The sequence below is a fragment of the Ovis canadensis genome, chromosome 23, assembly GCF_042477335.2.
Source record: "Ovis canadensis isolate MfBH-ARS-UI-01 breed Bighorn chromosome 23, ARS-UI_OviCan_v2, whole genome shotgun sequence".
Taxonomy (NCBI): domain Eukaryota; kingdom Metazoa; phylum Chordata; class Mammalia; order Artiodactyla; family Bovidae; genus Ovis; species Ovis canadensis.
Window position 1 is genome coordinate 45,822,059 of NC_091267.1, and position 27,582 is coordinate 45,849,640.

The 27,582-nt window shown below is 41.3% G+C and overlaps 1 protein-coding gene across 4 annotated transcripts; it reads right to left on the reverse strand.

The window, feature by feature from the left end:
• On the reverse strand, positions 1-27,440 carry HRH4 (histamine receptor H4). 4 transcript variants are annotated; one of them, XM_069569280.1, is made up of 6 exons: positions 27,298-27,440; positions 26,212-26,382; positions 20,230-20,324; positions 19,751-19,869; positions 6,591-6,754; positions 471-2,183 (listed from the first exon to the last, which is right to left on the reverse strand). In XM_069569280.1, the coding sequence occupies exons 4-6, from the start codon at positions 19,806-19,808 to the stop codon at positions 1,383-1,385; spliced, it is 1,023 nt and encodes a 340-aa protein (XP_069425381.1). In that variant the 5' UTR covers positions 19,809-19,869; positions 20,230-20,324; positions 26,212-26,382; positions 27,298-27,440; the 3' UTR covers positions 471-1,382. The 4 variants fall into 4 exon arrangements, with proteins under 4 accessions (XP_069425379.1, XP_069425381.1, XP_069425380.1 ...); XM_069569279.1 differs by lacking the exons at positions 20,230-20,324; positions 26,212-26,382 and adding an exon at positions 20,454-20,526 and having other exon boundaries at positions 27,298-27,376; XM_069569277.1 differs by lacking the exons at positions 20,230-20,324; positions 26,212-26,382 and having other exon boundaries at positions 27,294-27,429.
• Between the last annotated feature and the right edge of the window lie 142 nt (positions 27,441-27,582).

Consider the following 27,582-nt stretch of genomic DNA (forward strand, 5'->3'; position numbering starts at 1 on the left):
TTGTGTGTTTATGAGGGTTTATTTCTCAAGTTTTTCAATTATGATTGAATATCAAACATATTTCCTATTTTGAAACTAATGTTAATGTGTAAGTGTATGTAAAAACCCATGTGCATTTCTCAGCATTTATGATATACTTCAAAGATTTTCGTATTTTAATGTTTTTGATGAATCAAAAGTTTAAAAGATCTAAGATATGAAAATGACTAATCTGTATTATAAGAATTGTAAGAAATTGTAGAAATACTGGTAAAATCTTACTGAAGAGATTAACTATGAAATCACAATGAAATGTTATGACAAAGACAGGTAAAGAATACTCTAAAAAATTAATAATGACAAAAAGACCAAAATGTCACGAGACTAATAAAATGCAACTCATCAGTTAGGTATAACCTACATTAACTGCATAGTGAAGGAATCACTCTGAGCACTACAATATAAAATATTGAGCACATGAGTTAAAAGATCAAAGACAGAAATATATTTGATTCATAATTATTGACACATACTAGTTCTGTGAATGTTATACCAGATACATCAGGTTTAATCTTATAGTCCTTTTGCATCTCTTAGCCTTTCTCATTCTTTCATATTTTCTCATGGAGAAGTTTTAGCTGATGTGCAAGTTAGGACAAGGGGGCAGGAAGGAAACGGGAAAGCCATCCTTTCAACCCATTACCTATCCCTCACCCTGTCATCCTATGATTGCCAGGGACTCCAAGATTACTTCATTGAGAACCTTCAAGAGCTGCAGTGACCTCCTCTTTCCCCCATCATCCCACACTTTCTTCTTTTCTCGGATCAGGAATGCAGAGTCTGGAAGTATACATGCCCTCTGCTCTTTCATCTGAGCATCCTCACCTCCTCACCCTCACTCAAACCCTAATTCTCCTGCCCAGTGACCATAACAGCGTTACCCACCCCCAGGAAAAAGGGCTAAAGAGCTCGTTTTCCTTTTGTATGCTTTAGAGAATGATCTTAAAACGTGATGAGTTTTCATCACTGTAAAATGAAAATGGAAATTCACTTAAGACTGTGGCAACACTGAACATCTAGAAAGAAAACCAAAATTTTTGAATTTCACAATCAAAGTTATCTTAAGATCTAAAAGACAAAGAAGAGGTGATGACTAAGAAAAATATAGTGCTTTTGTGGCTCTGAGTTTACAAAAATATTCTTGTCAGTTTCTAATAATGTTGTTATTCACCAGAATAATTTTCCACTGACTTATAGGTTCCAGGGGTTTTTTATTTGTTTGTTCAGTGTTTCAAGTGTTACATTTTTATGGACTTTTTCAGTAGAGTGGAAAGGGCACAATGAAAGCCAGACTCATTTAAGTGAGAGCAAGACTGAAATTTACATAAGCAAAACGATTATCTTCAATTAGATGTTGACCGATTATGTGATAGTATGGACTGCTTTTTCACCCGAAATAATTTCAAGAAGGCCTTCTGAAAACTCTTGTGACACAAGGGATACAAAAAAGGATTGACAAAGGAATTGAACCACTGAAGCCAAAATGTGAACTCGTACACAGCGTTTGAGAGATCTGAGTGTGTGCCATGACATGAACGAATAATTGTGAACAGAGAGTAGGGAGCCCAGCAAACAGCAAAAACACCCAAGAGAATGGCCAGTGACTTGGCTAGTTTCTTGCCTCTGCGCAGCTCAAGATGTTCCCTTTGGTGAAGAGCTAGGGAATCTGAATGGGAGAGAGAGCTCGTTTTGGAAGCGGTTAAACTATTCATCTGGGGTCTTAAGGAAGACAAGAGGCTGCTCTTTCTTCCTGATTTCTCAGAACGAAGGGATGCTGCTGATTCCTCCAGGTTGGAAAGAGATGGCCTCGAAAACAGTCCATTCCTGAATGAGCGTCCACTGCTACTGGAAGGGGCAGAAATGAATCCAGAATGCCCCCTACTGAGATGACTGCGCTTCCATAGGCTCCAGTAAATATACATGTTGAAATAAGCCACTAGCAAGACTGGGATCACGAATTCGAAGAGTAACGTGAGGGCAAGGATATGCCATTTTTCAAGGAATTCAGGTTTGCAATCCGCCCCCAATTCCTTCCTAGTCTCTGAAACTAGTATTGGCCCATGCACTAAGAAGGCCGCCACCCAGACGGCCACCATCAGAGTCACAGTCTTCAAGGTCCCAGTATGTTGAGCTCTGTAAGACACCTAAAAGAAACCAAATAAATTATTTTTAATACAATGAGCACATGTTGATTGCACAAAGCATACCGTCAGCCCTCAGGAATTTCCGTGATGTGCACAGTGGAGCTGGTCACTGAATCTGGGTAATGTGATTGGGCCGGGGCAGAGGGTTTGGTTTTGGTGAACCCTGGGCCTAGATGTAGGCTTTCTTACAGTTTAAGGTTAAACATCTGACACTACGGAAAATGTCAAGGTTAATATCTAAAAGAAGAACACAATTTTTCCTAGTCCACAGACACTAATCTGAACTGTTAACTGAAACTGAGTGAACACGTTCACAGTGCTTTTAACCTGCCAGCTGGGTCGTGAGCAGCATTTTTAACAAATTGGGATAATCAATGTCAGAATGCCTCACACATCATAAGGCTATGTATTGTTTGATGAAACTCTTGCTTTGGGAAAACATTAATAGATATACATAAGAGAGAGAGAGAAATGTGCATACCAAATCACAGTGTAAAATGCATTTATCACTGAAATCACAGTAAAAAAAGTTTGAAAGACAGAACCTATTCTGCAGTTTATGCTGAGCCTTCCAGGTGGGGTCAAAAAGGACAGAACTCTTACATTCCTCCCACAAGATGATGCACAAAAAGAAAGAGAGTTAAATCAGCTGTAGGAAGAGACTACAGTGTTACAAGCAAAACCTAGCATTTATTTCTACAAACGTATCCACCCAGCAAAAATGGTACTGAAGCAATGGTGGCCAGCCACTTGGGGAGATGAGTGAGTGCTGTGGTGAGTGCCACGGTCTTTTTTAGGAGTGAAGAATACTCTAAGCCCACTTGAGCACAGGGACAGGCTTCTATCAGGAAAGATGAGATTCTGTGGGGGAGGATTGCTGTCAGATCCCAGGACCTTTGATAGATTCTAAAATCTTAAAGAATATCTTCTATAAGAAATCTAAGATGCCAACTACCTGTATTAGGGGTAACCATGTGACCCAAGACTTTTCCAAGGGGACTTGGAGCAGACAATCTCTCCAAACCCCTTTCAGATCAGTAAGATTTCTTCCAGCCATATTCCATGTTTCTCTGCTTATACTCAAGGGAAAGGAAATGATTTACCCATGACGTGGGAACACACTTCCCTTTTCACCATCTTTCAAGTACCATTTTCTCTGAGTTTTTAAGTCTTGTCCTGAAGTATGTTCTCATTTTTATTAAAAGGGTATAACAGTGCTAAGCACTGTCTTTCTTTAATGGCTTGTATGTGCTGAGGAGGGCTCACCAACGGGCTAGAGGTAAAAGGAGGTTTGTTTAAATTTTTTAAGTTACTTTTTTAGAATTGTTTTTTTCCCCCCTTTTTTTCACCCTTTTTCCAAATTACTGGTATTTCTGAGGCTAACCTAAAATGTATATGGTGCTAACCACAAGCTCCCATGTACAGTACATCTTTTTGCCTTCTGCTTCTCATACCACTAATTAATACTTGCACTTAAGTCTAATGATTATGAAGATAGTAACAATACCCAGATGGTCATAAAGCTGCATTTAGTTTTTTAATTGCTTTGTTCAGCCTTTGTAATGATATGGTACAATACGCTGGAAAGTGATCTCTTTTCTGTTATGTATAAGGTCAAATGGAATAACAGACATCCAAGGGAATTGAGATGATGATGCCAGTCTCTTCCCTCATCTCTGGGTAGCATGTTAGACAGATGACAGTTCAAAATTGCTTGAATCCAGGCCCATGCCTCCCTGAAATTCATCCGTGGCCCACTTCTCACCTTTTACAGAATATGTCCATTATTCAGGATGTCTCCTCTTACCCTGCCTCCTTCCCCACTTCCATAAGACATCCAAGCATTCTGTCAGTCAGGTTTCTTTTGTGAGGCAGAGCAGCCCCTGGAACGTGCTGGTGTTAATAATGAGATGGGATTGCAGGGCCATTCTAAGTGCTTGTCAGGCATGGCCATTTGCATTGAACCTTCCTTTCCTCAGTTATTGTCAGATTCCCATTTCTCAAGCCCCTCCTGTTACCCTGACCTGTTACGCTGTCTTCTCGACTTTTAGCTACAGCAAGGGCTCTGTTCCCCATGATCACTTCCTACGAGCTCCTGTGGTCTTTGAAGGTTTCCTTCTGGCTTCCTACAGCTGGGCTGGAACTCAGCCAACAGAGGTGCTGGTGCTGCCTGCTCACCCCCATGAGCATTCACACACCGCTGCCTCTAGCACCTGTTATGTTTGTCTCTGCCGTGTGCTAGGGACCCGGGTCCAGCTGACCTGGCCCTCACCAAGTTTACAGCCTGCATTGTCAGGGAATTTCTCAGGGCAAGACCAAGAAATAAACCCATCCATTTTCCTCTCTGGGCATCACTCCTCAACTCTCTGTAATGTCTAAGCCTTTTTTCTAACTGGGAAAGCCGCCCCTTTCCTTTACACAAACCTGAGGTTCACTCAAGAGTTTGAGCCTGCAATGAAGAAATGTCCCACTGAACACTAACTAGGAACACTCAGTTGAGATTAAAAAGAAGACACAGAAGGAAAGGAAATGTTTAAAGTACAAATAGGGAAGATAATTAAATAATTAGCACTGCTTTTCAAACATTTTGACTGTGACCTCAAGTAAGAAATGCATTTTAAACCCTTAAGGATACTGACAGAAGTATTCATAAAACAGTTCTTACCTTTATTATACACAGGGTACTCTGATTTACTCTAATTTGTAAGTTCTGTTCTACTTGTTTTCATGTTTTTTCATTCTAAGAAAAAGTGATGTACCAGGCCACTGAACTGACTTCATGACTCAATAATGAGTTACTGCCTGCAGTTTGAAAAATAGATTATACGCTTCTAGATTGCTAATCCAAACTGATCTGTACTCTCTCCAGAGTTCATCCAGTACAAACTGCAGTGGACTCTGGTGCCAGTGAAGTACTCAATGTCAAGTGTCTGGCTGTCCCACCACATCCCATTCTCTACTTCTTCCTTGCCATATGGCAGCTCAGCTAGAGAACACACTTCCTGGCTTCCCTTACAATAAGGTAAGGCCATGTGGCTACATTTCACCAGTGAAAGGTGAGTGGAAATGATTGTGTGATTCTGCACTACTTGGTTAAAAGAAAATCCTTTGCCCTGGACTTCTGCCTTCTGCTCTTCTTTTCTGAAACCTGAAATGACAACAACTTGACTTTGAGCATGCCAAGGAGGTTAATGACTTAGGATGGGGGTTAGCAAACCACTGATCATGGAGCACGTGTGGCCCACCAACTATTTGGATGATAAAGTTTTATTTGAGCAATTGCAACAGAGGTCATAAGTGCCTGCTCTAGAGAGTACAGAGCCTGGGTCCCTGGGTGAGCTGCTGGAGCAGAGCCTTCTAATCTTCCTGAACTGTTCTATGAGAGAGAAATTAACTTCTGCCTTATAGTCTGAGTCTCAGCATTTTGGAATCTCTTTGTAATGGTATTTTATCCTATCCTTATCCAATGCGCCCTCCCAGTCCTGTCTGCCTCCAAGATGCGCAGCTCTCCCAGGACAGAGCTGTCCCTAGCCTCTCAATGCCTCCAGCACCACACTTAGTCCCTTTGTTTATGGATCCATTTCCACATTAGACTGTTATGTTCCTCAAAAAAAAAAAAAGACTGCAGATTCAGTGCTGTATTCTAGTCCTTAACAAAATCCCTGTCACAAAATCATTCCCTATACATTTAGGTCCCTGGGACTCGGGAGTGAAGGAAGTTTCCCATCAAGGCCTCAAACTCTTCAGATCACTGTCCCATTATTTCTGTGGCCTCCTCCCATCCTTCATCCTTCCTAACATCAATCTTATTCTCTCCCTTGTTGCTGATAAATTTAGCTTGCTTAAGAACTGTCATGAACTAATTGATGAGACTATTCCAGATCTTGGTTAGTTCAGACTTGCTTGGCCTGGGTCCTAAACTGGCACTGGTTAGTTCACTGGTATAGCCTGTGGCTTCCCTGTACACTGTTTTTTCCTTTGGTCATTCAAACTTAATTTCCTCATGACATGCAGAAGTCTGGGAGTCTTTCTACCTGCCCACCAAGTTCAATCGTGAAGAACACATTTAGGTCTCAAGTTTTCTAAGGAGTTGAACAGATAAACCTACTGTGAGACTCATGCATATCCAACCTACTACAGACTCAGTTTACCACTTCTTACAACTTGCCTTGGATTCTGTTGGACATTTTCCGATTCTCATTGGACACAGGGCAGTGACTTAACCAAACACACAGAAAGTGTTCACTAACAGCCAGTGAGAATTTAGTGCCAACAAAAGGGTAATCAGGCTTCTCTAAGGTTGGTCAATTAAACAAACAGACAAAAATTCTTGCTTAGGGACCCAAAATTTATAAAATTTACAAATATCTAATCTTCTAAGCAGGATAAATTAATGTTTTGACTTACAGCATTTGAGACTGACTGGTATCGATCAAAGCTGATGAGTACAATGTTATACACAGATGCTGTACACAAAAGATAGTCAGTAGTGAGCCAAAAGACACAAATGTTATTTTCAAACTTCCAGTTGAAGAGCTTGTGAGGGATGAATAAAGGAATGGAGATCACACCTGCATGGGGGGAAAAAATGAAGGTTAAAAAATATAGCACGTATCAATGAATACAAAGAGACGCAAACACGACACAATGAACTATCTAAAATGACCAAACCTGCTTGATTATAATTTAGAAATTCATGGTATTTCATCAACAAATTCAGTACTGATCTCTTACATGTTCTTTAAATGTCATTTTAAAAATAGCTGTCACAAACATCATACCTTCAATGGCTCCTTATTACTTTCCAAATTAAGTTCAGGTCCCAACATGTTTTGTGTTCATGATCCAACCCAGACAGGATGGACCGCCCTTCCCCTAAACACATCTCACATTGCCACATCTTTTTGCTTTTGCCAAGAACATTCTTCTTCCTTGAAGATCTCTCTTCTACAGAGAAGTCTATTTAACTCCTTCTCATTCTTCACTTAGTGTAAAAAAAAATGATATCTTTCTTATCATCTTTATTGGAACTTCCTAGGTAGAAGTGACCCTTTGTCACCTGCCCTCTCCTGGCACCTCAGTCATCTCTCCCTCTCTCGTGTACAGACACATCCTACTTTATAACATTGTCACGTGTTAAGATTGGGACCATGTTGGAAGTCGGTCTTCATATTTTTCACAACATCTAGAACTGACTAATGGCACACACATTTAACTCAAGTAAATTAATAACAGCTAATAGGTTTTGTACAATTGCCATATGCCAGACACTGTCCTGTGTGCATTACATATATCATCTCATCTAACTGTCATAGAAACTCTGTAAGGTAGGGATTGCTGCTAAGTCACGTCAGTCGTGTCCGACTCTGTGTGACCCCATAGATGCACAGCCCACCAGGCTCCTGTCCCTGGGATTCTCCAGGCAAGAACACTGGAATGGGTTGCCATTTCCTTCTTCAGTGCATGAAAGTGAAAGTGAAGTTGCTCCGTCATGTTTGACTCTTCACAACCCCATGGACTGCAGCCCACCAGGCTCCTCCATCCATGGGATTTTCCAGGCAAGAGGTAGGGACAGTGTGAGAGAAAAAACCCTCTGCTATTCCTCCACTCCTGGCTCACTCCTCTTCACCCTTGTTGTTGTTCAGTCACTAAGTCATGTCTGACTCTTTGCAACCCCATGAACTGCAGCAACTCAGGCTCCTGTGTCCTCCACTGTCTCCCAGAGTTTGCTTAAATTCATGTCCATTGAGTCAGTGATGCTATCTAGCTGTCTCATCCTCTGCTGCCCCCTTCTCCTTTGGCCTTCCATCTTCCCCAGCATCACAGTCTTTTCAAAGAGTTGGCTCTTCACATCAGGTGGCCAAAGTATTGGAGCTTCGGCTTCAGCATCCGCCCTTCCAGTGAATATTCAGGGTTGATTTTCTTTAGTATTGAGTTGTTTGATCTTCTTGCAATCCCAGAGACTCTCAAAAGTCTTCCCAACACGACAATTCAAAAGCATCAATTCTTTCGCACTCGGTTCATGGTCCGACTCTCACATCCATACATGGCTATTGGAAAAAACAGAGCTTTGACTGTATGGACCTTTGTTGACAGTGATATCTCTTCACCCTATCTGACCTCAAATACACCACACCCACACCCACACCCTCAGATCCTTGCGTGGGTATCCTGACATGCAGCACACTTCCCTGCTGTTTACTCAAGGCTCCTTCTGTTTACTCAAGTGAATCTTCCTCAGAGAGCCCCACCCCTGAAGTTAACACTGTAACCTCTACCTCCAACATACTTCCTCCCCACTATGTTTTTCTCAGTAGCAAATGATCACCCTCTAAAATGTCATGTAATTTTATTTATTTATTTATATTGTTTATTGTCTGTCTCCCCACCCATGTTCCCCGAAAAAGTACAAGCACCATGAGGGCAGGGATTTTTTTTTTTTTTACTGTATTTTCCCTGATATATCCCCAGCACCTAAAAGGGTGCCTGGTTCAAAATAAATCAGTATCGGATGAATGAGTAGATGAAAATGGGGAAGTCTATTTTCATTAAAAATTGCTGTCAATCCTGTATAGCCCCTTCTTTCTGAAGCCAGTTAAGAAGCTACATCTTGTGGAAAGTGGAAGGGAGATTCAAGAGGAGGGGACATATATATAGCTATGACTGATTCATATTGATATATGGCAGAAAAGTGAAAGTGAAGTCACTCGGTCATGTCTGACTCTTTGTGACCCCATGGACTGTAGCCTACCACACTCCACTGTCCATGGGATTTTCCAGGCAAGGGTACTGGAGTGGGTTGCCATTTCCTTCTCCAGAGGATCTTCTCGACCCAGGGATCGAACCTGGGTCTCCAACACAGTATTGTAAAGCAATTATCCTCCAATTAAAAATAAAGTTAAAAAAAAAAAAACTGCATCTTCCATGAGAAGATGACAGTCAAAAGGTAGAGGGGAAGCTGAAAGCCCTAGTGAATTCTTTGGACCAACAGAGCAATGTGTGGATAACAGTGATTGTATTGAGGGTGCTATGGACTGAACGTTTGTGTCACCCTCCCCCAAAATTCACATGCTGAAGCCCGAATCCCCAGAGTGATAGGGCCTATAAGGGGGTAATTAAAGTTAAATTAGGTTGTAAGGGTAGAGCCCTAATCCAACAGGCTTAGTGTCCTTAGAGGAAGAAACACCAGGAAGCTCACTCGCTCGCTGTCTCTCAAGGCCAGATGAGGATGAAGCAAGATGGCAGCCATCTACAGGCCAGGAGGAGAGCCCTCACCAGGCACCAAATCAGCTGGCACCTGGGATGTCCTAGCCTCCTGAGCTCTGAGAGAGTGAACTGCTATAAAGTTACTCAGACTGTGGTGGTTCTGTTGGGGCAACCCAAGCTGACTAACACAGAGGGAAAGAGAAGAGTCCGGACCTGAGGCCTCAAGGCACCAGCACACTTCACTCTGTTACACTTCGCTTTGTTGCACTTCACGGATACTGCATTTATTATGAATGGAAGGGTCATGGCAACCCTGCATCGAGCAGAGTCGGGCAGCCGGTATTTCTTCCAATAGCCTTCGCTTCTTTTGCGTCTCTGTGTCACATTTGCTACTTCTCACAATATTTTTATTTTTTTATTATTATGTTTGTTGTGGTGATCTTTGACATTACTGTTTTAATTGTTTTGGAGCTCCATGAACTTTGCCCAAATAATTCAGTGAGCTTCATAAATGTGTGTGTTCTGACTGCCTCACCAGCCTGCCATTTCCTTGTCTCCTCAGGTTTCCCTATTCCATGAGACATAACAACATTGCAATTAAGCCGATTAATAAGCCTAGAATGACCTGTAAGTATTCAAGGGAAAGGAAGAGCCAGCGAATATGGCAAATTTCAGTGTTGTCTCATTTTAGGAAATTGCCACAGGCACCCCAGCTTTCAGCACCCACCACCCTGATCAGTCAGCATCCATCAACATCAAGGCAAGACCTTCCCATGAGCAAAAAGATTATGACTGTGTTAAGGCTTGGAAAATGGTTAGCATTTTTTACCACAGAATATTTTTAAATTAAGGTGTGTACATTATTTTTTTAGACATAATGTTATTGCACACTTAGTAGACTGCAGCTATACCTTTTACATGCACTGAGAAACCAAAAAATTCATGTGACTCTTATTTTGATTTTTGCTTTATTGCAGCAGTCTGGAACTGAACCCACAATACTTCTGAGTTATACTAAAGATACACTTTGCCATCCTGAAAATGTGGTTCTGACTCTGTCATCAACAATAACCTTTTGCCCTTGAAGATACTGTCTGGATCACCCATCATGTGCTTTGTAGCCCATACATACCCACACAAATGTAGATATGAAAAAGGTACCCATAGATGGAAGCATTGGTCATGTGATAATTTAGTGGCTCAGATGGTAAAGCATCTGTCTACAATGTGGGAGACCCAGGTTCAAGCCCTGGGTTGGGAAGATCCCCTGGAGAAGGAAATGGCAATCCACTCCAGTACTATTGCCTGGAAAATCCCATGGACAGAGGAGCCTAGTAGGTACAGTCTATGGGGTTGCAAAGAGTCGGTCACGACTGAGCGACTTCACTCGCTCACTCATAGATATAAATAATATTTTTCTGGAGTAATATATAGATGAGATATGTTAATGCACCTGATACTAAAATTTTTCCTCAATAAATCTTTCCTTTTCAACTAAATTCAGCCTAGGAAGCTGCTCAGGTGGCAAAAATTTTAAGAAATTACTTCTGTAGGAGGCCAGTTCAAAAACCTGTGGCAGGAGGACATTCAGCCAGAAAGCCCACCATATGGAGCACATGATGCTCTAACCTGCACTGGCATCACCACATGGATGTGGAGCTCTGGATCTCATGACCCTAAATATTAAGAACTGCTATCTTACAGCTACAGAAAATCTCTCATAAGGCCCATCTTGGCCCACCACCACCACCGTGAGGTCCTATAGGCTCAGAGCTAAAAAGACACACTTCTGAGCATGGCAAAGGAGAAGGAACAGGACTGACAAAAAACTCAGATCTAGTTACAAAATGCTCTCGAAGACGCTGCCAAGCCCTGTGTTGTCATGGTGACTACTGCATTAGATCAGTGGACCTCTGGATGGAGCTGGCAGGGAGCAGGGAAAATGTGAAGGATGAGACCAGCTGATTAAGAGAGATTCTGGCCCGTGTCCAGCTGCTGTCATCAGGAGCAAAGCCATTTCTTTTCCCATCCACCTGACGATAGAGGAGGACCGCCAGGACTGCTGAGTCATCACATCTGCAGGGACATTTCTCAAAGAGGAACCACAGATTGTGATGCTCAAGACCACAGTGGTAGGCCTGCCATGATGCTGACCCTGGGCCTTATACAGAGGCACTCTGTTCTTGTCTAGAACCATCTTCATTCAAAAGCTTCAGGCCTCAGTCTTTCTCCCTTGGATATATTTTTACTCCATCCCTTCTGACCATGAGGTATACAAGTCCGTCCTTCCTTTGGAATAGTCAAAATACATCATCCATTTTAAATGTTGAGTATCATCTAAAAGTTGTACAGCTCTGTGAAGAAGGAGGGGGATACATATATTTATAATAGAATATTCTCTGTTCATATAAATATACTCGTGTATTTATCTGTGCAGGCTTCCCTTGTGGCTCAGAGGGTAAAGCATCTGCCTACAATGCAGGAGACCCGGGTTTGATCCCTGGGTCGGGAAGATCCCCTGGAGAAGGAAATGGCAACCCACTCCTGTACTTTTGCCTGGAAAATCCCATGGACGGAGATGCCTGGTAGGCTACAGTCTATGGGGTCACAAAGGGTCAGACACGACTGACTTCACTTTCACTTTATCTGTTTATGTGAGCATAAAGGGCTTCCCTGGTGGCTCAGCAGTGAAGAACCCACCTGTCAATGTAGGAGATTTGGGTTCAATCCCTAGGTCAGGAAGAACCCCTGGAGAAGAAAATGGAAACCCATTCCAGTATTCTTGCCTGGAAAAATCCCATGGAACAGAGGAGTCTAGCAGGCTACAGTCCATGGGGTCACAAAGAGTCAGACGTGACTGAGCAACTGAGCACACACCCTTGCACATGTGAGCAAAGAGAGTGATGTGGAAGGATCTGTATCAAGTTGTTGGTGTTGGTTACCTGGAGAGGCAGAACTGAGGAGAAAAATGAGACTGCTGCATGTTTTTAATGCTTCTATATTCGTTCTCCACTTTTTTCTGTGATCCTGTCATTTCTATACCTGGATTCCTAAGTCAATGTTTCCAACTAGAGATTCCCTCCAAAACTTTTATCATTGCAATATCAGAAGCATAAACTGCTTTCCCAAATGCTCCCTATTTCTCTGAGGAATGTCATACTTCTCTCGTCTCCAGAACTGGGTCTTTAACACGTCTTTCTCCTGCCTGACAACCCCACCCCCATTGCATCTCGCCTCCTAAACTTATTTCCACTCTTACCCTCGTTGGCAAAGTAATGTCTCTGCTTTTTACTTAAAGCAGAGACATTACCTTGCCAACACATTTCTGTCTAGTCAAGGCTATGGTTTTTCCAGCAGTCATGTATGGATGTGAGAGTTGGACTATAAAGAAAACTGAGTGCCGAAGAATTGATGCTTTTGAACTGCAGTGTTGGAGAAGACTCTTGAGAGTCCCTTGGACTGCAAGGAGACCCAACCAGTCAATCCTAAAGGAAATCAGTCCTGAATATTCATTGGAAGGACTGATGCTGAAACTCCAATACTTTGGCCACCTGATGGCAAGAACTGACTCCTGGGAAAAGACCCTGATGCTGAGAAAGACTGAAGGCAGGAGGAGAAGGGGACAACAGAGGATGAAATGGTTGGATGGCATCACTGACTCAATGTACATGTGTTTGAGCAAGCTCCAGGAGTTGGTGATGGACAGAAAAGCCTGACATGCTGCAGTCCATGGGGCTGCAAAGAGTTGGACTGACTAAGTGACTGAACTGACCCTCTCTCAGAGCCTCACTGCTGATTTCTGCCAGGGTCACTGCAAGATTCTCAGAAACCAAGCCACCCCCTGCTCCAGCTTCTCCCACCTCCTACATCTCTTCTGATGCCTCTAATGTGAAGCTTCAACCCAGTTACTCAGTTAAATGTCACATTGCCTTCTGAATAAGCTCCAATCCAGACTCACACTAGTATTCAAAGGCCTTCATTGTATAGATTCCAACTATTCCATCTTCACCCTTTGCTGTTCTCGTATAGCCCATTTGCACACAAGCCAGCCTGGAGCTTACACTTAGAAAGCTATATGCAATGATTTTCTATCAGCATATCGCTGTTGATTCTTGGAATTCTCTGCCCTCCCCATCTCTGCCTATGGAAATTATTCCCATCCCCTAACATTCATTTTGGAGGCCACTATTCTCTAACAAAGGCAATGGCACCCCACTCCAGTACTCTTGCCTGGAAAATCCCATGGAGGGAGGAGCCTGGTGGGCTGCAGTCCATGGGGTCGCTAGGAGTCGGACACGACTGAGCGACTTCACTTTCAATTTTCACTTTCATGCATTGGAGAAGGAAATGGCAACCCACTCCAGTATTCTTGCCAGGAGAATCCCAGGGATGGGAGAGCCTGGTGGGCTGCCGTCTATGGGGTCGCACAGAGTCGGACACGACTGAAGCAACTTAGCAGCAGTAGCGGCAGCATCCTCTAACAAAATGTGTTCCCCTTGCCACCCACCAACCGCTCCCTGCCGCCCACCTCTGAATGCCTATAACACTTCGTAGGTCTTTGTAGGTTCTCATATCAATTTGTCCTGTTAGTCATTTCTGAACTTCTCTTATCTACTGTACTATTTTGAAGGCTTATTAAAGAAACAGATTAACCTAGTCCTGTCTATCTCTCCTCATCATCTATTTGCACTTGGTACTTAACAGTACTTATACATGGTAGGTACTCTACTAACATTTGTGAACTTGGTTTGAGTTGACATTTGTCTACAGAGAGATCAAGAGTGAAAAGACTAACACAAGTTGAGCAATCACTATGTTCCAGGCACTAAACTTAAGTGTTCTGTTAGTCTTGCTCCATTTTAACATAATTGTAAGTGTTTATGTAGCTATACACAATAACAAATTAAGAGGTCCTATAAAACAATATCAGCAGTAGACACTTCTGCATATTTACTTATTATTACAAGGATATGCACTTCCCTGGTGGCTCAGCTTGTTAAGAATTCACCTGCAATGTGGGAGGCCTGGGTTCAATCCCTGGGTTGGAAAGATCCCCTGGAGAAGGGAAAGGCTACCCACTCTAGTAATCTGGCCTGGAGAATTCCATGGACTGTACAGTCCATGGGGTCACAAAAAGACACAACTGAGTGACTTTCACTATTCACTCACTATTATAAGGATTGTGGAAAATGATCATCAGGCAATAAGAAATTATGAAGTGCACATTTTCAAAGAATGATTACTTTGATTTCTATGATCTTATAGTTATTTAACACTATGATAGCATATCATATGCAAAGTAGGTTAGTGTTGGGTGTACTTTACAACATGCTATGATATATCATATCATAAAATAATATCAGCTATACTATTTGACCTGAACATCCTATTTTCTGATTGTCCCAGTTATCAGTATATGCATCATTTCCTATAACTCTAACACTGTGATATTAAAGAAACTATGCTTACTTAAAAAGGAATACTTATAAACCTAAACATGCAAGGAAAATAGCTCCAGAAACAAAAATAACTCTTAGATTAAAGCAATACTGGACTTATTTTTATTCCATAAAAAGAAACTGTTTTTAGAGGAAAATTCCCCTACAAACCTTATTTACATATATATATCATTCCCATATAGTACCATACAGCCTCCCCTGAATTTAAATCCTTAAACTTTTTATTTCTAATAGTACCCAATTTTATACAGTCCTTTGAAATAATAAAAGCTCATTTTATGCTTTTAGAAATAAATTATAATCGAGAAAGATTATCTTAAATAAATATATGTAACTTACCAACAAAGAAGTCCGAAATGGCCAAGTTAAGGAAAAAGTAATTACTTCGATGTCTAAGATTTTTGTCCACCACAAAAGCTAAAATGACCACAGCATTTCCTAGCATTATAGCAAAAGCTAGTAAGCTCATTAAAAATGCTAAAGCAATGTTTGAAAAAGAATTTATGTCATTACTAGCTGTCCTCACATCAGAAGAATTTGTGTCATTAGCAAATGGCATCACATGAGAAGAATTTGTGCCATGAGTAGACATGACATCAAACTTACTACAGCGAACTAAGCCAGCCAGACAATTCTGACAAGTGTCTTCTCCAGTCGAATACCTAAAAGATATAGTCTCCTACACATAACAACATTTTTAAAAAGTCTAATGCTGATCTCATAGTACTTCCTGATTCTTGATAAAAGCAAACTTGTGGTAACAGTTTCCTCTTAACTGACACTGAAGAAGTGTTTCCAAAGACAGTGAAAGGTTTTATCTTAAACATTTTGATGTAACTCATCTATTTCCCATTAATAGAACAATATTATATGAAATATAATTGATACACTCTATAGGTAAGAAATTGGGCTCAGATGAGAAGATACAGATCCAGTTAAATGTCCCCTTCTGACCAAGATATAATATCAGGGGCTGAATTCACCATCGCAGCTGAAACAGTGAAAAAAAAATGGACAAAATTTATGAAACTGTAGTTTTTGAGGCACTGGACATCAGGAAATGAAGAATATTGATCCCTGAGAGAAGAGGAGAAAATGAGGAGAGCCCCGCAGTTGCCCCAGCTCACTGTCTTGAGAATTCTTCCAGGGCACGGAGCAGAGAAGGGTACCCAGGGGAAGCCCAGCAAATTCCCTGAGATAGGGAGGGTAAGCTGAGAGTTTGGCAGTGCCTGACAGAACTCTGAGCTGGGGAGCTGAAGAGGGCCCTCCTCAAGCATTCACCAGAACACTGACCAGCACAGAGTGTGAGGAAACGTCCTCAGACAGGAAGAAGAGCCACTCAAAAAGATTAAAAATACCCAGGAGTCACAGGGAGCCAGTTACAAACTTTGTTCCCACCAGTTAGACACAAAATCTCAATTCATGAGGCATTGAGTAACATTACATATTTAGAAAGGTCTTCCCTCAGTAGTCAGAAATAGGTAGCCCCTTACTGAATACTGCTAGAATCCTGCCTCACAAATCTTAAAAGCAAAACCTTAGAGGATCAAACTAGTTCCAAGTGACTTAACTGTAGCTCAAGAGTATTTGTAGAACATAAAAATATCCAGTCCCCAACAAGGTAAAATTTATACCATCTGAAATCCAATTAAGAATAATCAAACATGCCAACAAGCAGGCAATAACACCCATAATGCAGAGAAAAATCAATCACTGAAACCCATAACTGACACAAATACAAAGACATTAAAGCGGTTATTCCAGCTGTATTCCATATTTTTAAACAGATATATACAGATACAATTTTTAAAAACAGGATGGTAGAGTAGAAGGATGTGAACCCATCTTCTCCTGTGAAATCTCCAAAATTGCAACTAAGCTCTGAACAACCATCGACAGTAGAATGTTGGATCCACCAAAAAAAGATATCCCACTTCCAAGGGCAAAGGAGAAGCCCCAACCAGACAGTAGGAGGGGCGAAATCACATTTAGAATCAAACCCCATAGAGATTTCTTCAAGAAAATTAGAGATACCACGGGGACATTTCATGCAGAGATGGGCACAATAAAGGACAGAAATGGTATGGACCTAACAGAAGCAGAAGATATTAAGAAGAGGTGGCAAGAATACACAGAAGAACGGTACAAAAAAGATCTTTGTGACCCAGATAACCACAATGATGTGATCACTCACCTAGAGCCAAACATCCTGGAGTGTGATGTCAAGTGGGCCTTAGGAAACATCACTAAGAACAAAGCTAGCGGAGGTGACGGAATTCAAGTTGAACTATTTCAAATCTTAAAGGATGATGCTGTGAGAGGGCTACACTTAATATACCAGCAAACTTGGCAAACTCAGCAGCGGCCACAGGATTGTAAAAGTTCAGGTTTCATTCCAATCCCAAAGAAAGGCAATGTTAAAGAATGTTCAAACTACCACAGAATTACATTCATCTCACACACTAGCAAAGTAATGCTGAAAATTCTCTAAGCCAGGCTTCAATAGTACATGAACCAAGAACTTCCAGATGTTCAAGCTGGATTTAGAAAAGGCAGAGCAACTAGACATCAAATTGCCAACATCCACTAGATCATAGAAAAAGCAAGAGAATTCCAGAAAAACATCTATTTCTGCTTCATTGACTATGCTAAAGCTTTTGACTGTGTGGATCACAATAAACAGTGGAAAATTCTGAAAGAGATGGGAATACCAGACCACATTATTTGCCTCCAGAGGAATCTGTATGCAGGTCAAGAAGCAACAGTTAAACCAGATGTGGAACAACAGACTGGTTCCAAATTGGTAAAGGAGTCCGTCAAGGCTGTATATTGGCACTCTGCTTATTTAACTTATATGCACAGTACGTCATGCGAAATGCCAGGCTGGATGAAGCACAAGCTGGAATCAAGGTTGCTGGGAGAAATATCAATAACCTCAGATATGCAGATGACACCACCCCTATGGCAGAAAGTGAGGAGGAACTAAAGAGCTTCTTGATGAAAGTGAAAAAGGAGAGTGAAAAAGCTGGCTTAAAATTCAACACTCAGAAAATTAAGATCATGGCATCTGGTCCCACCACTTCATGGCAAATAGATGGGGAAACAATGACAGACTTTATTTTCTTGACCTCCAGAATCACTGCAGATGGTGACTGCAGCCATGAAATTAAAAGATGCTTGCTCCTTGGAAGAAAAGCTATGACCAATCTAGACAGCATATTAAAAAGCAGAGACATTACTTTGCCGACAAAGGTCCCTCTAGTCAAAGCTATGGTTTTTCCAGTAGTCATGTATGGATGTGAGAGTTGGACTATAAAGAAAGCTAAGTGCCAAAGAATTGATGCTTTTGAACTGTGGTGTTGGAGAAGACTCTTGAGAGTCCCTTGGACTGCAAGGAGATCCAACCAGTCCATCCTAAAGGAGATCAGTCCTGGGTGTTCACTGGAAGGACTGATGCTGAAACTCCAATACGTTGGCCACCTGATGCGAAGAACTGACTCATTGGAAAAGACCCTGATGCTGGGAAAGATTGAAGGCAGGAGGAGAAGGGGGCGCCAGGGGATGAGATGGTTCGATGGTATCACCGACTCAATGGACATGAGTTTGAGCAAGCTCCAGGAGTTGGTAATAGACAGGGAAGTCTGGTGTGCTGCAGTCCATGGGGTCATAAACAGTCGGACATGGCTGACTGACTGAAGTGATAACAGATATAAAGGGCTTCCCTGGTAGCTCCCCTGAAAAGAATGTGCAATGCAGGAGACCCCGGTTCAATTCCTGGGTTGGAAGGTCTGCTGGAGGAGGGCATGGCAACCCACTCCAGTATTCTTGCCTAGAGAATCTGCATGGACAGAGGAGTCTGGCAGGCTACAGTCCATGGTGTGGCAATGAGTCAGACACGACTGAGTGACTAAACACATAGATAAAAAAGATATTTTTAAAAGACCCAAATGAAACTTCTAGAAATGAAAACTGAAATGTATGAACTAAAGATTAATGACAGATCAGAAATTGTGGAAGAAAGGATCGTGAACATGAACACAGAGCAATATAAACTACTCAAAGTGAAAAATGGATGTAAAAGAGAATTTTTCTTTTTAATTTAACAGAGCTTTACTACACTGTAGAACAACTTCAAGTGACTTAATAAATACCTACAGGAGTCCCTGTAGGAAAGTAGAAAAGAGGGAACATAAGGGAAAAAATTGCAGAAATCATGGCCAAAAGTTTTCTTCATTTGATGAAAACTATAAGCCAAGAAGTACAGTGAAATTTAAACACAAGAAACTTGGTGAAAACTGAACAAAGCACATCAAATCAAACCCTTAAAAACCAGTGTTTTAAGAAAAAGTCTTAAAAGCATCCAGAGGAGGAAAATTACATACAAAATAAAAAAATATATGGGTGGCAACAGATTTCTCATCAGAAACAATGTAAGCAAGAAGATACTAGTCAACATCTTTCAAGGGCTGAAAAAAAAATCAACTTAGAATTCTGTACCTAATAAAAACAATTTTCAAAAAAAAGTTGAAATAAAGAGTTTTTCAGATGTATAAAAACTGAAAGGATTCACTATCAGGAAACTAGCACTACAAGAAATGTGAAAGGAAGTTCTTCAGGCAGAGGAAAATAGATCCAAATGGAAATAGGAATCTATACAAAGGAAAGAAGAACAGAAATGGAAGTTTTCTTGCTTGTTTCCCCTAAATAGAAGTAAGGTACTAAGGAATAAGGCTGCATTTTGTTTCATTTTGTCTTATTATTTTTTATTTAAGTATGATATATACGACCAAAGTACATAAATCACAACTGTATAAAGTATACACATCATAGATGTGTAACTGATTAATTTTTATAAATCGAACATAGCCCTGGAACTACTACCCCAGGCAGGAAACAAAGCACCTTGGGAACTTCCCTGGAGGTTGAGACTGGGTGGTCCAGTGGTTGAGACTACACACATCCAATGCAGGGGGCTTGGATTCCATCCCTGGTCAGGGAACAAAGATCCCACATGGCATGACCTAAATAAATAAAGGAGAAATTTTTTAAAAAGAAGCAAGCACCTCAAAAATTCCTTTACCTAGTCAGTCAACCCTGTGGGTAAAGCTGTCTTGACATTTACAATCATAAATTAATTATGCCCATTTTTGTATTTTATAAATGAAACTGTTCAAAATTTACATTAAAATACTTCATATATTCTATATGACATGATTAAATTATAAGAAACTTGTATTAATATATTCTACCCCAGTATAATTTGTTAATTTCATTTGCAGTGCTTCTAAATTTACTAAAGTGAAGAAAAAAAGAATTGGCTACATTTCCCCTTTTCTTATAATTTCAATGGAAGGGGGAAAAAAAAAACTATTTTTTCTTACTTGGTAACTGTAAGCTGAGCCTGGAGCTTCCTTATTGGACAAATCTACTTCATATGTATTCATTAGGTAACCACTTCAAAAACCTACAGTAGGATCTGGGTAATAAAAGAGGATATATACCTCAGAACCTGCATATCTTTCGAATATATATAGTTTTCCAAAGGAAAGAGACTGATGAAGGAAGAAGCAAACTGGTTCTTCCCATTCCATCCCATTCCTCTTACCTCACACTTGGTAGAAACTTAGAATGAATTTAGCCTTCCAGCTACATCTCTTGATATCAAGGTCCTCCGTTCGCTGCCCATGCAGGCAACAATAAGGAAAATAATATCACATACCACTGACTTATTTTACTTATCAATCCAAAAGTAGTAGGTTAATAGAGGGGTTCTCTGGCGGCTCCAATGGTGAAGAATCCACCTTCAATGAAGGAGACCCAGGTTCGATCCTTGGGTCTGGAAGATCCCCTGGAGAAGGGACTGGCTACCCACTCCAGTATTCTTGCCTGAAGAATCCCATGGACAGAGGAACCCAGCAGGCTACAGTCCATGGGGTCTCAAAGAATGAGACATGACTGAAGGACTAGGCACAGGTTAATAGAAAATTGGCATGGATAACCAACACACTTGCTTAAGAAGACGGCCATGACAAAGAACCAAGGGACTGATATACAAACCTCCAGCACTGGGTTTTGCAACATAAGGTGAGGGGAATTAAAAATAGGCTTTTGTGAGATAGATGATTACACTGTTGTGGTGAAATTAAGGGGGAAGAGTTTATCTTTTACAGGAATTTACAAACAAGTCCCCCCTACCTCATCAAAATTTTCTTTCTCAGTGGTGGTTAATCCCTAAAACTAGAGCTACCATTAAGAATCCCAAGAGTTGGACACAACTGAAGTGACTTGGCATGCACGTATAGTTGATTTAGTGTTAATGTTTAATTTATTCTGTATAGCAATGTGACTGTTATACACAGATATACATATAAAAGTTACAGATATATATACAGATACAAAAAGATACAGATTTATATTAAAAGTTATATCTTTTTCATATTCTTTTCCATTATGGTTTATCACAGGGTATTGAATGTAGTTCACTATGCTCTACTGTGGGACCTTATTGTTTAGGATTATCATATCTTGTGCCAGCCATATAGACCAACCCAGTGAGTTAACCAGAGGGACCTTCATTAGGGAGAAATATTTGGATTAAAGTAATGATAAGTGGAAGAAAATTGAAATTATTGCTAAGGGGAAGTTAGCTAATCAATAGGTGTTACAAAAGGCAAAGTCTAATAAATTTTGGTACCTTAAGAGAAGCATAGAGCAAGAGAATATTATTCTCTTAGTTTTAACTCAGATGCCCTTTGGGTGAAGGACTCATTTATCAAAATATTCTCTTTTGAATAATCAAGAAGTAAGCAGAATAGCCAACCCAGTGATCATACATATACACATTTGTGAGAGTGGTCTGTGTCCTCATGATGGATGAACGAAATGTCTGACCGTAACCATATGAACAATACGAAGGTGGCTATGTCTTTTGGTTACTATTTCATAGGATAGAGCTATTATGGAAGACCTGAGTTAGGAAGAAAATAAAGGGAATATATATCCACACTGATTAATAATCATCTAGGTTAGCAATTGCACGCCCATTAATTTTGATGGTGAAGATTTAAGGAATATGAAAATAGAAGCTCATCTTCTGGAATGCAAGAGTAGAAGTTCATCTTCTAAATGTTCCTTTGTCAAAACATTGTGTGTGAAAATAGCTCCTTGCCCAACACTGTGGGTGAAAAGCCATAAAGAGGTAGAGGAACAATGAGACTCTCGGATCACTGAGAAAGGAAAAGAATTTAGTATAACTTGGTATACTTGGATCACTGAGAATGAAAAGCCTGAAAGTCTGTGTGGATGGCTGTGGGAAGCTCTATGTCATATCCAAACCAAATTCCACTTAGCAGTCACAAGTACTTGCAGTATCTTACAGCCTAAGGGGGGTCAATGTGATCAGCTGCCAGGTGTATTTCCTAATTGTAAGAAAACTTTTCCTCAGTCGTGTCCAACTCCTTACGACCCTTTGGGCTGTAGCCCACCAGGTTCCTCTGTCCATGGGATTTTTCAGGCAAGAATATTGGAGTGGGTTGCCATTTCCTCCTCCAGGAGATCTTCCTGACCCAAGGATCAAACCCAAGTCCCTTTGTCTCCTGCCTTGCAGGAGGATTCTTTACTGCTGAGCCATTAGGGAAGCCCTAATTGTGAGAAGCTAATACTCTAAATGTCAACAGCAGGTCTAGTGGATCAAACAGCTTGAAAAAAGAGAATCTTAGGAGAATTAGGAGCTGGTCTAGGAGTAATTGATGAAGAGGGATTCACTTTTAATGAGGAAAGATATTTTGAAGGAAAAAAAAAAGACTTCTGGGACAAATGGGGGACCTCCAAGGCATTTTCCTCCAGGAGGAAAGATAAAGATGGCAATTGAATGGTAACACAGCACTGGGAAAATGGGCTTTTCAACCAGCACAGACACTGTGACAATCTGCCTAAACTCAGCAGCGGAAACAGGCTTGTACATCACCACATCTGGGCTCTTCGCTGTCGTAACTCAAATGGAGTCTGAGCTGCCTGAGGCCCAATAACCAGAGAGTCTCACTGCATGGGAGACCTGTGGGCTCTACAGTCTGTGGAAATTTGTAACTGGAGAATGTTACCTCTCAAAGTGCTCTGTAGCAACTGTAGTGTCATGACTGATGGCGAACCATTCCTTTCCTGTAACATGACTAGCAGGTATTGGACAAGACTTTAAACAGGACTAGGGGGCTCCCCATAGAGAAGAGTTATTCCCAGTTGTGGAACATCTCGCTAAGAACCACTGTCTCTCAGACAGAGAAAAGGAATTTGACTGTGTTTTCAAGAGGTTTGGAGTCCTGAAATAACAGAGACACACATGGTCTCTAACCTACACCTCTCTGAGAAAAGGTAGATTTTGTTGGAATGGACAAAAATAATGATATGTAATTACATCTGATTTATATTGTACTGTGTATCCATGACACTACTGTGTGGTATAATACACAAATCATAGATAAATTTAATATTGTAGAAGCTAATACAATTTATGGCATTACCAAGGCTGATCTACTGTATTATGAGATTATATTAAAACCCCCTCATGATGTTCTTCCTATGGAGGAGAAATGGCTTAATCTCTCTCGCCTAATGGATATGTACATTAAGTGCTGATAACTGTAAGTCAGGAAGACAGAAGTATTATAAAGTTAGTTCAAAATATGAGGAGGTTTGTGCTAGTCTGTACTAATATTATTGGATTGTTCATCTGTTTAAATCCATACCAAACCCTTCTTAGTTATTACAGATGTTTGCAATTTGGTGAATTTTGATTGTCTGTGTGATTATGTCATGCTTTAAGGCAAGTAATTACTCTCAAACCAAGAGTTATCGTTAGGTCTAAAAAGGGCTTGCTCATAGGTCAGGGAGCTAGACCATGCTGTGAGGGGAAGTTCCAGTTCCAGAAGAACTGGAATTAGCCAGATCAAGACACGGAATGTGCTGGTTAATGGAGTTACTTTGGAACCATGAGTTTGAGGAGTTCCCAGCCAGTCTGTTCCAGCTTTGAGCATTGTTGATCGATAACAGTGAGACTGATGATTTGCATCTGCTCTTCATGTCTCAGGAAGCTGTGCTGTTGGGCGGATTATGTAGCAAGAATATGCCTATGTAACCAGCAGGGAATAAGAAACCCTGGCTGAGACTCCCATTCTGGCTCCCTAGGTTCAAGGTGCTCAAAGTCAGTTGATCCTAGGGAAGAAGCACACATGTGTGGCCCTTACAAAGAGAGGACATCTGGAGCTCAGCCTGACTTCTCCAGACCCTCTTTGTAAAGCAGCCTTGGGCGGTGACGTTTATCTTTCCTCTATGCTGATGCTGTATCAGATCCCCTTCCTGCAATAAACCACGGATTTGTAAGCATTTTCATTTTGGTTCTGTGAGTCTTCCTTAGTGGTTGAATGCTATCTAGCTGTCACCATTAATGCAGTTAGATTCCAGATGCATTAGAAAAATAAGGCGTGACAGCCATAATTTCTCACCCTCATCTCCCCTTCACCTCCCCACCCCCGCACCACATACATAAACACGTACACACTCTCTCCTAGGATGACAGCTCACATCTCTCACCCAGGAGAACGCAGACCGCCTAAATAATACACAGTGGAAACTTGAGTCTGTCAAAAACTGCAAGATACAAGAAACTCCTGGGACTTGATCTTATCTGTGGGGTACGGGGAAATCCCAGGAAATAGTGGGGAAAGGGCTTTGGTAAGAAATGGGGGTGATTAACGAAGAAAGACATGAAGAATGGGCTAAAATAAAAATGTTAAGTAAGTCTGAGAGAACATTCACTTGGAACACTGCTAAAGCCTTATATCCTCACTCACTGTGGGCGCAAAAAAGCTGTCACAGGACCCATCCATAAAACCCAAGCCAGTCTCCATCCACAGTACTGGTCAGACTCTACTGAAAGTTTACAGTTAAGAGCTACCTAAACCTGCATCAAGGATCAGTGTATTCGAAATCAACAAAACCGAAGAGAAGCCCAAGGCAAATAGGGAACAAGAGACAAACCGACAGGTGTCTTAATTTATGTAATCCCAGAAGCAGATCCTGAGACAAAGATCTATACAGGAAGTTTGAGAGCTGATTCCAGGAGTACTAGGAGAAGAGTGGGAAAAGGAAGCAAGCCAAGAAGGGTGCATTGAAGTTACACTTTGACTAATGAAATCTTAATCCTCCTGGGACACTCTGGAAGCCAGTGTAGAATGGGCTTCTCAGAGTTATTCCCATAGTTGTAGGGGGGCCACAAATCACTGGATAAAGATTGCTAGAGTTTGAGGGTGGCATCAATTCTCTGGTATTTCCAGCCTGAGGTACATATGCAGAGCAGTATCAGGCCACCAGAAAAAGCCATCAGCAAGGAAATGCAGATGCTGGCAGGTGGGAGGCCAGAAGGTATGAGCCACAGCAGTGAGGCCAAAGGAGATAACTGACTACATAGTTATAATCCCAAGAGCTTTTCTCCAGCAAAGAGTAATAGCAGCCATCTTTCCAACTTTTACCTTTCTTAGATGGCAGCTAAGGACTCATCTTGTAGACAAGAAGGAATGGGTTTTGTCTCATTGGTTACATTAGGGGCTCCCGTGTAGGGTTTTTGAACTTGAGTGCTGTGTCCAGCTATATCATACTTTAGATTCATATCCTAGAACTGAGCCACCCAGAAGATATATGCCACCCCTTACCCAGTACCACTATGGACACAAACCTGTTAATGGATAGACACCAAGGAACAAAATTGACCTAACTAAAGGTGTAAGGGTGCTCAGAATACCCTCACAGAGTGAGTAGGGTATGTGAGTTGATGCTACTAGAGTGCTGGAGTTGATGATGTAGTTAATGAGTGGATGTTCCAAAGGGTAGATAAAACTTTATTAAGAAAATATATTATGCAGGTTTTAACCCTGTTGCAAGAGGCCAAATGACATGCAAAGCCTGAAATATTTGCCATCTGATCTTTTTTCAATGTTGACCCACTACTGTAAGCCACAAGTGAGTCCCCCAACCCTAGTCAGGCTCTCAATACCTCACCCCAGGAGAGGAGATCTCAAGGAAGAACCAGAAGGATTGACTGGTCTGCCTTTCTATTGTCGGGGCTCACCAAGACCACCTTCATGTTCTATGATTTGCTAGAAGGGCTCACAATGCAGTAAAGATGCTGTACTCACAGTCACAGTTTAAGTCAGCAACAGGATACAAAGTAATGTCAGCAAAGGAGAGAGTCCAGGAAAGACCAGGCACAAACTTCCAATTGTCCTCTCCCAGTGAAGTCATATGGATAGTGCATAATTTTAGCAATGATGAGCAGCAACACGCATAAACTATTGCCAACCAGAGAAACTCACCTGGGCTTTGGTGTCCAGGGTTTTCTTGGGGATTGATCATATGAGCATTTAGCATCCACATGGTTGATCTTCATTACCCAGTCTCCAACCCTTCCAGAGATCACACTGATACCACATGGCCCAAGATTCACACCATGAATCACCTTCTTAACACAGACTATCTGGCTTTGCCTAGGCCCCAAGTAAACAAAAACACTTACATGGCTAAGATATTCCAAGACCTTAGAGGTTATTTCCTAGGATCTGATCAGTGGCCAAACTTTTCTTTGAAATAGGAAGCATTTAGACAACCCAGGCCTGCTGAGTTAATCCTTCATTGCACCCTTGCCTTAGTGTTTTCCCAGAACTGGATGAATGATGGAGAAAAAAAGAAGTAGCTCAGGAAAACATATCAAGGAGCTGGATGGAGAACAGCCTGGGGAGAGGCCTGAGGCCTCCTGAAGAATGAGGAGCTGTGTTTCCTTCACCTCACAGTGGGCTCCTTCCTGGGTACTCACGGATGGTATGTTTTCAGTTGTTACGTTCTCTCTGTGATCTTTCAAAAGCTTTCCACCAAGTTGGAGGACATGAGTCAGAGAGAACTAGACAGAGCTGTGGGAGCTATAAAACATGGTATCATTAAACAATAAGAAAGCTTTAGCAAGTACTCCTTTAGAAATGCAAAGGGAATTAAATACACAAACTGAAAAGCATACAGAAAAGTTATGGCAGCTTAACTTAAGAAAAAAAGGAGACAAAAAAAATCAATATGTGAAAAAGAATAAAAGAAGGAAAAAGCTATAAAGAAAATGCAAGATAGTCTCAGGAAGAAAAGAGCTTGGTTTTTGTACTTTCCCTTCATCCCTCAATGTAAGCCTGCTAGGAAGTCCCTGCATGGTGATGGTTTTAGTCTCTTGGTGGTGGTTTAGTTGCCAGCTCATGTTCAACTCTTGTAATCCCATGGACTGTAGCCTGCCAGGTTCCTCTATCCATGGGATTCTCCAGGCATGAACACTGGAATGGGTTGCCATTTCCTTCTCCAGATGATCTTCCCAACCCAGAAATGAAACCCAGATCTCCTGCATTGCAGGCAGATTCTTTACCTACTGAGCGTGAGGAAAGCCCTGTTCTCCTGTTGGCTGAAGGAAATGGAAGACGTTGGAGGCTGAAACCGAGCAAGATCTGTAGGGTTCCTGGGCATGGAAACCTTTTTGTGTTCCTCATTTCTTCTTTGCAGATGACACCACCCTTATGGCAGAAAGTAAAGAGGAACTAAAGAGCCTCTTGATGAAAGTGAAAGAGGAGAGTGAAAAAGTTGGCTTAAAGCTCAACATTCAGAACATGAAGACCATGGCATCTGGTCCCATCACTTCATGGGAAATAGATGGGGAA